Source organism: Pleurodeles waltl, chromosome 2_2, assembly GCF_031143425.1.
Source record: "Pleurodeles waltl isolate 20211129_DDA chromosome 2_2, aPleWal1.hap1.20221129, whole genome shotgun sequence".
Lineage (NCBI taxonomy): Eukaryota > Metazoa > Chordata > Amphibia > Caudata > Salamandridae > Pleurodeles > Pleurodeles waltl.
Genome location: NC_090439.1, coordinates 907,107,071 through 907,119,352, shown reverse-complemented (window position 1 = coordinate 907,119,352; position 12,282 = coordinate 907,107,071). Strand labels below are relative to the sequence as shown.

General features: G+C 45.6%; 1 protein-coding gene across 1 annotated transcript; it reads left to right on the top strand.

Moving 5' to 3' along the window:
• Window positions 1-7,480: 7,480 nt before the first annotated feature.
• LOC138277842 (antifreeze protein Maxi-like) lies at window positions 7,481-7,945 on the top strand. The gene has a single exon (XM_069219236.1). The coding sequence runs from the start codon at window positions 7,481-7,483 to the stop codon at window positions 7,943-7,945; it is 465 nt and encodes a 154-aa protein (XP_069075337.1).
• The last annotated feature ends 4,337 nt before the right edge of the window (window positions 7,946-12,282 follow it).

Sequence of the window (12,282 nt, the reverse complement as noted above, 5' to 3'; positions counted from 1 at the left end):
TGTAGGGTCAGAATTTTAGATTTTGGCCAGTATTCCCACACCAATGTGGGCCAATAGGGCAGTAGCAACTGCCACTAGAGGGCGCCAGGGCACCACCCACATCGATTTCTTAGTCATGTGGGATGGTAATTGTCAAGAACAATTACTATCCACATAAATAGTTTTGTAATAAAAAAACAGGGCTTGAAGCCCATGACATGTGCGACCTTCAGTGTCTGGCTGCCTCTCGTTCTTGCTGAGATGAGAGTCAGGCAGCCGGGCATTACTGTGAGGGACACATGCTCTAGTGAGCATGTGCAACACAGCTTATATTTTTAATTCAATATTTAAGCAGGCTAAGGTCTGACCTAGTGCCAGCCCTGGCCTGCAATTTTCGAGGGTCTAAAGAGACCTCCCATTCGTGATGCCACCAGCGTCATATTTGCAAGCACTCCTGAGTATCAGGGGCACAATCCCTGTATTCCCGGTACTGCCTGTCAATCAATAAACTTGGCTGCAGGCAACACCCTTCCAAAACTCATTACCTGTGAAGTGCTGGAAAAGGGTATTGCTTGCAGTCTGTGAAGCACTGAGAGCATGTGACTAGAGGTCACAGAGTCATGATACTGTGACTTCAAGCCACATGTATGCTGTAAACAGATACACTGTGCATGCTTTCGCACGCACAGAGTATCTGTTTAGAGCATGTAATATTTGGTTAATAAAGTGCTCCCCTTGCGTGCTTTTAACTTGCAGAAGTGTTTCACTTTATTTAGTACATCCGTTCATATCACTATACTTAGAGACATTTATTATCAGTTTTAATAAATGCATCTCAGTATAGTGATATTAACTGATGTACTAAAGCAAATCACTCCTGCATGTTAAAGGCACACAAAGGGAGCATGTTTAAATATGCCAGTTCTGTTCTTAATGTGTTAACAGCCTTCTGTATGCTTTAAATATGCGGGGGCGTTTTCTTAAGTGCATCAATTTAGATCACCATACTGAGAGGCATTTATTCAAATACATAATACATGCCTGTCAGTGTAGTGATATGAACAGATGCACTAAAGTTAATCTCACCCTCAGGTCAAAAGCAAACACAAGAGCACTTTTAAATATGCCTTTTCTTCAATTCAGCAGAGAAAACTGCAGACATTTCCCAACCAACTCTGTGAAGGTGGACATATCTAGAAAAGGGATGCTGGGATGAGAAGAGTGGTGGTGGATGGCTGTACCCTGATTTAGTCTGTCCAGGTTGAGAGCATTGTCAGCACCGTAGAAGTGCTGCAGCGGTAAGGATGCCGCCGGGCTGTGATGCTGCCCAAGCCAATGTAGCCACAGAAAGGGTCCAGTGTCTTTAGGCCTTGCGTTATTGGATCCAGTGTTTGGGTGGCATATTTCCACTTGAAGTTATCGCCAAGTTTTGCCACTTATAATGAGGGCCTTAGGAGGAAAACAAAGTTTACAAGCTTGGCTCATGCAGTCAATGAACTCTTGCAGCACACACACAAAACCCAGTCAGTGACTTACTGTGTAGTTAAAAAAACAGTTTCAGGCATTGTTTACATAATACTCTATGGTGTTAAATCATTTAACTTTCTCCACCAATTGATTTCTTCTGGTTCATACTTCATCCGCAGTTCTGCTGCAAAGCTTCAGCACATGTAGCACCTTTCTTTGTGTGTGATGTGAACTTGTCGTTTCTGTTCTTTCGGTGTGTAATAAAAAGCAGCGGCCGTAGCAAATCTCAAGGGGAAGGACGGGCAAGGAGAAGGAGGGGGCCAAGGGAAATAAAAAAATTATGAAAAAAAGCTTACCAAAAAGCCTACCTTTGCTGCTGCTGCCTTGCTCCTCTTCTCTTGATGGTGTTGGTGTCCCAGCAGTCCCTGGGACACCAGCCCAATCTCCCCCACACGATCCCGGTGCTGCTCTCATGCTATACCTAGCTTGAGAGCAACATCAGGATTGGTCTGAGCGGCTTCGTCTGCACTCAGACAGTGAATAGGAGTTTCTCCAACCCGGCTGTGCAACACAGCTGGGTTGGAGAAACCTAAGTGTGCATGTCAGTTTGGCTGGCCTAATACAGCCGCCCAAACTAACATGTGCACTTAGGTGCACTCCACTCACCTTCCACTCTCCCCCCTCCCCTGGCCCAGCCCCACCCCTCCCTGCACATGCTGGCTGAGCCAGCAGCTGAAAAATAAAACAATAGTAAAATATTGTTTCATTTTTGAGCTGCTGGCACAGACAGTGGGTTGATGCTCCTTTGCCATTGCAAAGGAGCTGCCCCTGACCATAAGTAATAAAAAGTTATCTAAACCTGAACTTATTAAGAAATAACGTCATGCTGGATAAATGCAGACCATTGCAGAGGGTGCAATACTCACTAAACTGATTTACCTGGTTGTAATTTGTGACCTACAGGTTAAACAAGAGTCTCTGAAACAGAAGCATTCACCCCTTGACTGCAGCGCTGAGGCACCAAGGACGTAACTGTTACGTCCTGGTAGTGGCTCATTGGGGTAGATTCGCCTCAGTGCCTCCACTGCAGGGATGGAAGGGGAATCGCTTCCCCTTCCTTCCAAACCCCCCCTTCCCCTCCTGTGGCGTCTGATGATGTCAGCGTGCAATGGCGCACTGACCTCATCAGAGGCCTGCCTGAGCTTCCAGAGCAGATCAGAGGAGTAATGCTTTTATATTTCTCCTCCGATCAAGTGGAGGGGCCGATAAAGGCATCAAAGGAAAGGAAAGATCCTTCCTTTCCTTTCCTTTGATGTCTTTCTCAGCTTTTCTGCTGCCCATTCACAATGCGTTCGGGCTGCAGAAATGCCCACTAGACACCAGGGAATTCGTTTTTTTTTAAATTTTGACATAAGGGGAGCGGCCCCTTGGGCAAGGGCCGCTCCCCAGGGGGACAAATTATTTTTAGGCCATTTCTGCCCCCCCCCCGGAATATAATTAGGCCGATCTGAACCAAGAGGTGACAGAAACCCCCTAGACACCAGGGATATTTTTTTGTTTATTGTTTTTTTTATAAGTGGGGAGTGACCCCTTAGGCAAGGGCCGCTCCCCAAAGGGCAGATCAGCCTAATATGATTAGACTGATCTGCCCCAAGGGGAGGCAGAAACCCCCTAGACATCAGAGCTAATTCTTTTTTTTTGTTTATGTTTATTTATGTGAGAAGTGACCCATTAGGCAAGGGTTGCTCCCCGGGGGGCAAAATGAATTTTAGGACATTTCAGCCCCCCTTGGGAGCAGATCGGCCTATTTTTATTAGGCTGATCTGCCCCCAAGGGGTCAGAAACCTCTAGGCACTAGGGGTCTTTTTTTGCGCCAATTTCACGCAAGGGGACCGACCCCTTAGACAAGGGTCGCTCCCCTGGGGGTGGGGGGGAATTTATTCTAGGCCATTTCTGCTCCCCTTGGGGGCAGATCGGCCTATTTCTATTAGGCCGATCTGCCCCCGGCGGGGAGGTGAGAAACCACTTATGCGCCAGGGATTGGCATGTGTGTTTTGTTTAGGGTGGCAGCCCCTTGGGCAAGGGTCGCTCCCCATGGGGGCACATTACTGTTGCCCATATCTACCCCCCTTGGGGGCAGGGTGGCCTATTTTTGGACCCGACCCCAAGGGGGGCAGAAAGCCCACCAGAGACCAGGGAAGATTTTTTTTTCAAAATAAGAGGGCGTGGGCCTGGCCATACCCCCACCCCAAATCAATGGGGCCAAAGTTGTTCTGACTACCAGTGGGCAAATGGGGCAATTACCCCTGATCCACCCCCCGGGGGGGGTGCAGAATGTCTACCAAATGCCAGGGAATAAAAAAAAAAAAAGAGTGGAGTGTTGGGTACCAACCAGTATGGGCCTGGTTATGCCATAACCCCTACGGAAGGGGGTAACAGTATTTCAACTCCCCCCGCACACTACAACATCTTATCCCACAGCAAGCAAGAGGATATTTGATTAATTTGGCTTTTGGTTCTACAGTTGGGCCATGAGAACTTGGCTAACTCTCAAAATCGTCCCACTTGGAATGGTGAGGGCTGCACTTTTTGGACTTTGGAACGCTGCCATGAAGAAAAATCCACAAGACCTAGACACATCTGAAAACTAAACATCTGGGTGATTCCAGGGTGGTGTGCTTCACATGCACCCCGCACCACTTTCTTATCCACAATGCCCTGCAAACCTCCAACTTTGCTGGAAATCACACATTGTTCCCACATTTTTGTGATGGAACCTTCCGGAATCTGCAGGAATCCACAAAATTCCTACCACCCAGCATTGTCTCATGTATACCAATAAAAACTCTGCCCCACTTGTCAGCCTAAAAATGTTATTTTTCAATCTGCCTTTTTGGACCCGCTTTGGTTCTCCCTCAATTTTGACATGTTTTTGGCTCTTCCTTGTCACAGGCACTTGGCCCACCTACACAAGTGAGGTATCATGTTTACCAGGAGACTGAGGGGAACGTAGGGTGGTAGACAAATTGGTCCCGGTGAGGGTATCCCTCACAGAAATGTGGGAAAATTTTGATTTTTTAGCTAAATTTGAGGTTTGCTGAGGATTCTGGGTAAGAAAACACTCAGGGATCCACGCTAGTCAAACCTCCCTGGACTCCCTCGGGTGCCTAGTTTTCATAAATGTCTGGGTTTGGTAGGTTTCCCTACATAGCTGCTGAGCACATGACCAAAAATGCAGGTGCCCCTCCACCCAGCAAAAACAGGTAGTTTTGTATTTGATCATTTTGATGTGTCCACATAGTGTTTTTGGGGTATTTCCTTTCGTGGGCACTAGGCCTACCCACACAAATGAGGTACCATTTTTATTGGGAGACTTGGGGAAACGCTGGGTGGAAGAAAATTTGTGACTCCTCTCGGATTCCAGAACTTTCTGTCACCAAAATGTGAGGAAAAGGTGTTTTTTTAGCCAAATTTTGAGGTTTGCAAAGGATTCTGTGTAGCAGATTTTGATGTGAGCCCCATAAGTCACTCCATATTGGATTCCCGTAGGTGTCTAGTTTTAAAAAATGTGCATGTTTGGTAGGTTTCCCCAAGTGCCAGCTGAGCTAGAGGCCAAAATCCACAGGTAGGCACTTTGAAAAAAACAGCTCTATTTTCTTTAAGAAAATGTGATGTGTCCACGTTGTGTTTTGGGGCATTTCCCGAAACGTGAGGAAAAAGTGTTTTTTTGCCCACATTTTGAGGTTTGCAAAGGATTCTGGGTAACAGATTCTGGTGCGAGCCCCACAAGTCACCCCATATTGGATTCCCCTAGGTGTCTCGTTTAAAAAAATGTGCATGTTTGGGAGGTTTCCCTAAGTGCCAGCTGAGCTAGAGGCCAAAATCCACAGGTAGGCACTTTGAAAAAAACAGTTCTATTTTCTTTAAGAAAATGTGATGTGTCCACGTTGTGTTTTGGGGCATTTCCCGAAATGTGAGGAAAAGGTGTTTTTTTGCCCAAATTGTGAGGTTTGCAAAGGATTCTGGGTAACAGAACCTGGTGAGAACCCCACAAGTCACCCCATCTTGGATTCCCCAAGGTGTCTAGTTTTCAAAAATGTGCAGGTTTGGTAAGTTTCCCTAGGTGCCGGCTGAGCGAGAGGCCAAAATCCACAGCTAGGCACTTTGCAAAAAACAGCTTTGTTTTCTTTGGGAAAATGTGATGCGTCTATGTTGTGTTTTGGGGCATTTCCTGTCGCGGCCGCTAGGCCTACCCACACAAGTGAGGTACCATTCTTGTCGGGAGACTTGGGGAATGCTGGGTGGAAGGAAATTTGTGGCTCCTCTCTGATTCCAGAACTTTCTGTCACCGAAATGTGAATAAAAAGTGTTTTTTTGGCCACATTTTGATGTTTGCAAAGGATTCTGGATAACAGAACCTGGTGAAAGCCCCACAAATCATCCCATCCTGGATTCCCCTGGGTGTCTAGTTTTAAAAAATGTGCGGGTTTGGTAGGTTACCCTAGGTGCCGGCTGAGCTAGAGGCCAAAATCTACAGGTAGGCACTTTGCAAAAAACAAATCAGATTTCAATATAAAAATGTGATGTGTCCATGTTGCGTTTCCTGTCCTGAGAATTAGGCCTACCCACGCAAGTGAGGTACCATTTTTATCGGGAGACTTGGGGGAACACAGAATATCAAAACACGTATTATTTCTCCTTGTCTTTCGCTACATTTTTTCCTTCCAAATGTAAGACTGTGTGAATAAGACATTTATTTGAGAAATGCCCTGTTATTTACATGCTAGTATGGGCACCCCGGTATTCAGAGATATTCAAATAACCACTGCTTCCCAACACCTTATCTTGTGCCCATTTTGGAAATACAAAGGTTTTCTTGATACCTATTTTTCATTCTTTATATTTCAGCAAATGAATTGCTGTATACCCGGTATAGAATGAAAACCCATTGCAAGGCGCAGCTCATTTATTGGCTCTGGGTACCTAGGGATCTCGATGAACCAACAAGCCCTATATAACCGTGCAACCAGAAGAGTCCAGCAGACGTAACAGTATATTGCTTTAAAAAATCTGACATCGCAGGAAAACGTTACAGAGTAAAACATGGCGAAAATTGGCTGGTTTTTTTTCACCTCAATTTCAATATTTTTATTATTTCAGCTGTTATTTTCTGTAGGAAAACCTTGTAGGATCTACACAAATTACCCCTTGCTGAATTCAGAATGTTGTCTGCTTTTCAGAAATGGTTAGCTTTCTGGGATCCAGCATTGGTTTCACCCCCATTTCTATCACTAACTGGAAGGAGACTGAAAGCACAAAAAATAGTAAAAATGGGGTATGTCTCAGTAAAATGCCAAAATTGTGTTGAAAAAAGGAGTTTTCTGATTCAAGTCTGCCTGTTCCTGAAAGCTGGGAAGATGGTGATTTAGCACCGCAAACCCCTAGTTGATGCAATTTTCAGGGAAAAAAACACAAGCCTTCTTCTGCAGCCCTTCTCCATTTAAAAAAAAAAAAAACTAAATTTTTATTTTTGCTGTATTTTGGCTAATTTCTTGGTCTCCTTCAGGGGAGCCTACAATGTCTGGGTACCTCGAGAATCCCTAGGATATTGGAAAAAAAGGATGCAAATTTGGCATGGGTAGCTTATGTGGACAAAAAGTTATGAGGGCCTAAGCGCGAACTGCTCCAATAGCCAAAAAAAGGCTTGGCGCCTGAGGGGGAAAAGGCCTGGCAGCGAAGGGGTTAATCAACATTTTCTATAAAACAGAAATCTGTGACCTACGTGTTTTCATTTCCAGTATTGGGTAGACTCCTCTCATAGTGCCTGTACCAACCCTATGTGGTGTGTGGTTAAGGGGAAGCTTGCACGGCTGCCCTCTATGCCACAGCCACTGTACTGAGCGAAGCTTGCACCGCTGCTCTCTATGCCACTGTGCAAAGTGAAGAGTGCACGGCTGCCCTCCATGCCACGGTTCTAAGTGAAGCTTGCACGGTTGACTTCTATGCCACAGTCACTGTGCTGAGTGAAGCTTACATGGCCGCCCTCTGTGCCACAGCCACTGGGCTGAGTAAAGCTTGCACAGCTGCCATCTCTGCCACTTCTACTGTGCTGGGTGAAGCTTGCACGGCTGCCCTCTATGCCACAGCCACTGTGCTGAGTGAAGCTTGCATGGCTGCCCTCTATGCCACTGCCACGGTACTCAGCGCAGCTTGCACAGTTGCCCTCCATGCCACAGTCACTGTGCTGAGTGAAGCTTGCATAGCTGCCTTCTGTGCCAGTATGCTGAGTGAAGCTTGCACGGCTGCTCTCTATGCTGCTGTGCTGAGTGAAGCTTGTGCAGCTGCCCTCTATGCCACTGCCACTGTGCTGAGTAAAGCTTGCAGGGTTGCCCTCTGCGCCACTGTGCTGAGTGAAGCTTGCACAGCTGCCCTCTATGCCACTGTGCGGAGTGAAGCTTGCAGGGCTGCCCTCTGTGCCACTGTGCTGAGTGAAGCTTGATCAGCTGCCCTCTGTGCCACTGTACTGTGCCAGATGCCCTATATGCCATTGTGCTGAGTGAAGCTTGCAGGGCTGCCTGACATGCCACAGCCACTGTGCCAAGTAAAGCTTCCACTGCTGCTGCCTTCACTCTACCTTTCTTTGTGTGAGACAAGAAAAGCTAAGTTTGCTTATACCTCTACAGGGCCAGTTACATGTGCGAGTGATGCTTTCTGTATGTGTACCACTTCTGGTCCTCCGCTTGTGTATGAGAGAAGCTGGTGCACTACTGCATGCACTGACCAGCTTAAGTGCGTGAGTGAAGCTTAGGCTACTGCTGCATGCCCTGACCAGCTTAAGTGCGTGAGTGAAGCTTAGGCTACTGCTGCATGCACTGACCATCTTAAGTGTGTGAGTGAAGCTTGCACGTCTGCAGCCTTCACTCAGTGAACCAAGCCTGCATTGCACGTGCACATGCCGGACCTTTTCTGTGCGTTAATGAGTGCTTGCACTGCTGCCGCCCAAAACTGATAGCTGATGTCTGAGGCAAAATGGAGTCTTTTCCAAGATGTTTCCAGCTAATATATGAATAATCACTCATGCTGATGTGGATACACCTATTGCTAGAGTTGTGAGAACACGTAATGCTGGAATTCGAAAACATGACATTTGTTTTACTAAACAATATACAACGATTTATTGTAAGATAATGAGTGCATTTCCAAAAGAATAGATGCCTTTTGAACTATTTTATGAAATATTCAGGTTGCCTTTTAGTACCTATTGTTGATCAGAGAATCTTGAAGTTAAGTTGGTTCTTCAATGAATATTACTTCGAGATCTATGTCCATAGGTTTTTTTCAAACTTCCAAGCGACATAGAAAAATGTGCACTCCGAAGCCTGGCTCAGCAATAACTCTCTATCCTAAATGATGCATTTTCTTTCTAAGTCTGTGTTTTTAACTAGCTCAAGGGATAGCTCCGCTGGGTAAAGCCTGAATCGCTGTGCGATGCACTATTAGGAGTCATTTGGTCACTTACTTCTCCTAAGTGCTCCGTAGATTAATAGAATCAGGCGTAATTAAAGTGAATGATCACACAGTCTAAGGATTGTGCCTAGATATGGACCTATAATGGATCTGACTGAAGTGCTTCAATATTGAGCAATAAGTCTATTGTGCAAAGTATAGTGACTAATACAATGTATGCACATTTTAACAAATCCTCTGATCGAACTCCACATGCCTTTAAAAAGAAGTATGAGCAGAAATGAGTTATGAGAAATGAGGTGGTGACCAGGAATCTCTTACAGGAAAAGGAAGCAACTGGCATTGATTGCAGCACCAGTCATTTTCTAGAGGTGTTAATACTGTAGAAAGTGTGATAAGTTAGGGGCCATATTTATACTCTGTCTGTGCTGAATGTGCGTCAAAACATTTGACGCACATTCGGCGCAAACCTTCCACCATATTTATACTATGACCACATGAATGCCAAAATTCCGCCCCTGCGTCATTTTCTGGATGTGGGAAACTGCCTTGTGTTCATCACCTGCAAGGTAGGCGTTTCCGTCCCTAAAAATGACTTAAACACCTTGCGCCATATTTATGCTACCGTGCAAAAATCCCGCACGGCCAGGAAGCAGAGTCGGAAAATGACATACAGCCCGATTTGCATAAAAAAATAACACCTGAGTCAGGGCAGGCATGGGGCAAACACACCACTACTTAAGGACAACACACAGAAGCAACAGCAGAGCTCCAAAAGGAAGACATGGAGGTGCTTTTCATCCAGCATGCATGAAGACGCAGAGCACAGGACCAACACTAGCAGCTTCCACAACACCAGCAGGGACCCCAAAGGCAACGCAGAAGGCAGGAGAGGATATTCCGGACCAGGACAACCCTTTTGGGACTCCGGCAACAAGACATCATCCAGAGGTACAGACTGAACTGGCAAGCCATTCAGCAGCTGCTGCGCAACATTGAGCCACAGTTGGCACCCAGCTTGCAGACACCCCACATCATTCCACCAGAGACAAACCTGCTAGCTGTCCTCCACATGTTGGCAAGTGGCTTGTTTCAAACCACTGGTGCCCTGGTTGTCGGGATCTAACAGCCCTCATTCTCTGCCTTCCTACCCAAGGTATTGGATGCCATCATATCCCTCACACCCCACCACATCAGCTTCCCAAACACACAGCTGAAGCAGCAGGAGACAAAACAGGGCTTCTACCAAATCAACGGCTTCCCACACATGCTTGGTGCCATTGACTGCACACATGTACGCATTGTGCCACCTGCTGCAACCAAACATCCATACCGCAACAGGAAGCACACACACTCCATCAATGTACAGGCCATTGTTGATCCCCGGGGATTGATCACCAACATCGTGGCGAAGTATCCTGGGAGTGTACATGATTCATTCATCTTCTACCACTGCACCATCAATCAACACTTCCAGGATGGACGATATGGAAATTGCCTACTTGTTGGTAAGTACAGAAACCTACTTATATACACACAGCACAGCAACCCTGTAGGACACACAACACATACACCACTACATTGGCACGTGGCCAGGAAGACACTGAGGTTGTGACACTGCTAGTCATGTGTGATATCCTGACCCAATGGGATACACACACATGGACAAATGACAGATGCCAATAACAACAGATGCCACTCCAGAGACACCAGGGACCAATTTAAAACAATAAAATGACAATGACATGGCCTTAACTGCCAGTACAAATTGGAAGATGAATCTTTCATTATCACATCAATAACACTCAATCAAACACCCTTCCAAGCAATAAGTACTGTGTAAGGGGTGTGTAATGTGCTTCGTTGCAGGTCAAACACCATGAGACACATAGCATGATGATGATGACCCCAATGAAGGTGACATGGAATCATTGAGGCTGTACCAATATCTCACATCACTCCTGCTCTGACATTTCCCACTACCAATAAGCAAGTGGACTGTGCTAAGAACACATATTGATGTGACAATATTGGAACTGCACATTCCTACACATACGGTTTGAGACAATTACACATATACCCAGCAGCTTTACAGGCATATGGACCTTCTGACACTCAAACCGTCAACCTCACAACCAAGTTAGCCAGCTGAACTGTACCAGGTTCAGTAGTATAGGTTCACGTTTGAACATGAGTCAACTCAGTAAGGGCAGATAAATATGTCTGCAGAGAAATTGTCACACATGGGATATATGTGCATTGTCAATTGTCAACACATCAGTGCTGCCAACTTATGGAGATTTGTTGTACATTGTCACCTAGCCAAATCAAATTGATTCTGTGTATGAAATTATCAGGTCACCCCCAGTTAAGACACATGGACACCTCTTTCACATGACATAATACATGGGAGTACACAATGTACTGCAAGTCTACAAAAATACCGCTGACATCCGGTCAATCACCCAAACACCAGTTCAGATAATGAAACAACCCAATGCTGATGGTACATCCTAGAAGCCTAGTAATCCACACAATAACACAAACACAGATGAGTCACAGACAACACAGGAGAACAACTGCCATGCTAAGTGATAATCAAAGTGCAAGCAACATCAACATTTTCTCACTCATTTTCTCTTTCAGCTGATCAGGGGTATGGGATCCAGCCATGGATCATGACCCCATTTGCAAACCCAAGCACAGCATCATAGCGTGCCTAAAATGAGGCACATCGCAGGACACGCACCATAGTCGAGAGGACTTTTAGCATCCTGAAGTCATGATTCAGGGGCCTCAACATCACCGAAGGCAGCCTCCTATACTCACCAGAAATGGTCTGCAAGATCATTTTGACCTGTGCCATCCTACACAACATTTGTGTAAGGAGGAAAATTCCCCTCTATGAACCAGACCCACAAATGGCTGAAGAGGAGGAAGAAGAGGACGTTGTTCATAAACATGAGGGGGACCATCCAAACACTGCAGCAGGATTGCGTCGGAGACAACACATTGTCCAAAACGTCTTTTAACTATAGTCACCATCACCACTGTCTTACCATATGTCATTAAACACCTATTCTAATCACTATATCATGGTCTGGGTAATCATTTTTGCATCGCATTATCTCTAAGATTCATAATCAGAGTGTAGCCTCATGGTGCATTGCAGAAATACAGATTAGGATCCTGAAAAATCCACATCACATTTGATGGGTATGAATGTACACCCAACTTCACACACACTGTAAATGACATATATCCTGTCCATTTTACATTTGAAGGGCAATATCATGCCCTTCATGATATGAAGCTATTTCACACGTATATGTTGGCAACATGGTTCATTGCAGCATATGGCACACAACA

Coding starts and splice junctions, on each gene's coding strand:
- LOC138277842 (XM_069219236.1), top strand. CDS start 7,481: ATGGCCGCCCTCTGTGCCACAGCCACTGGGCTGAGTAAAGCTTGCACA.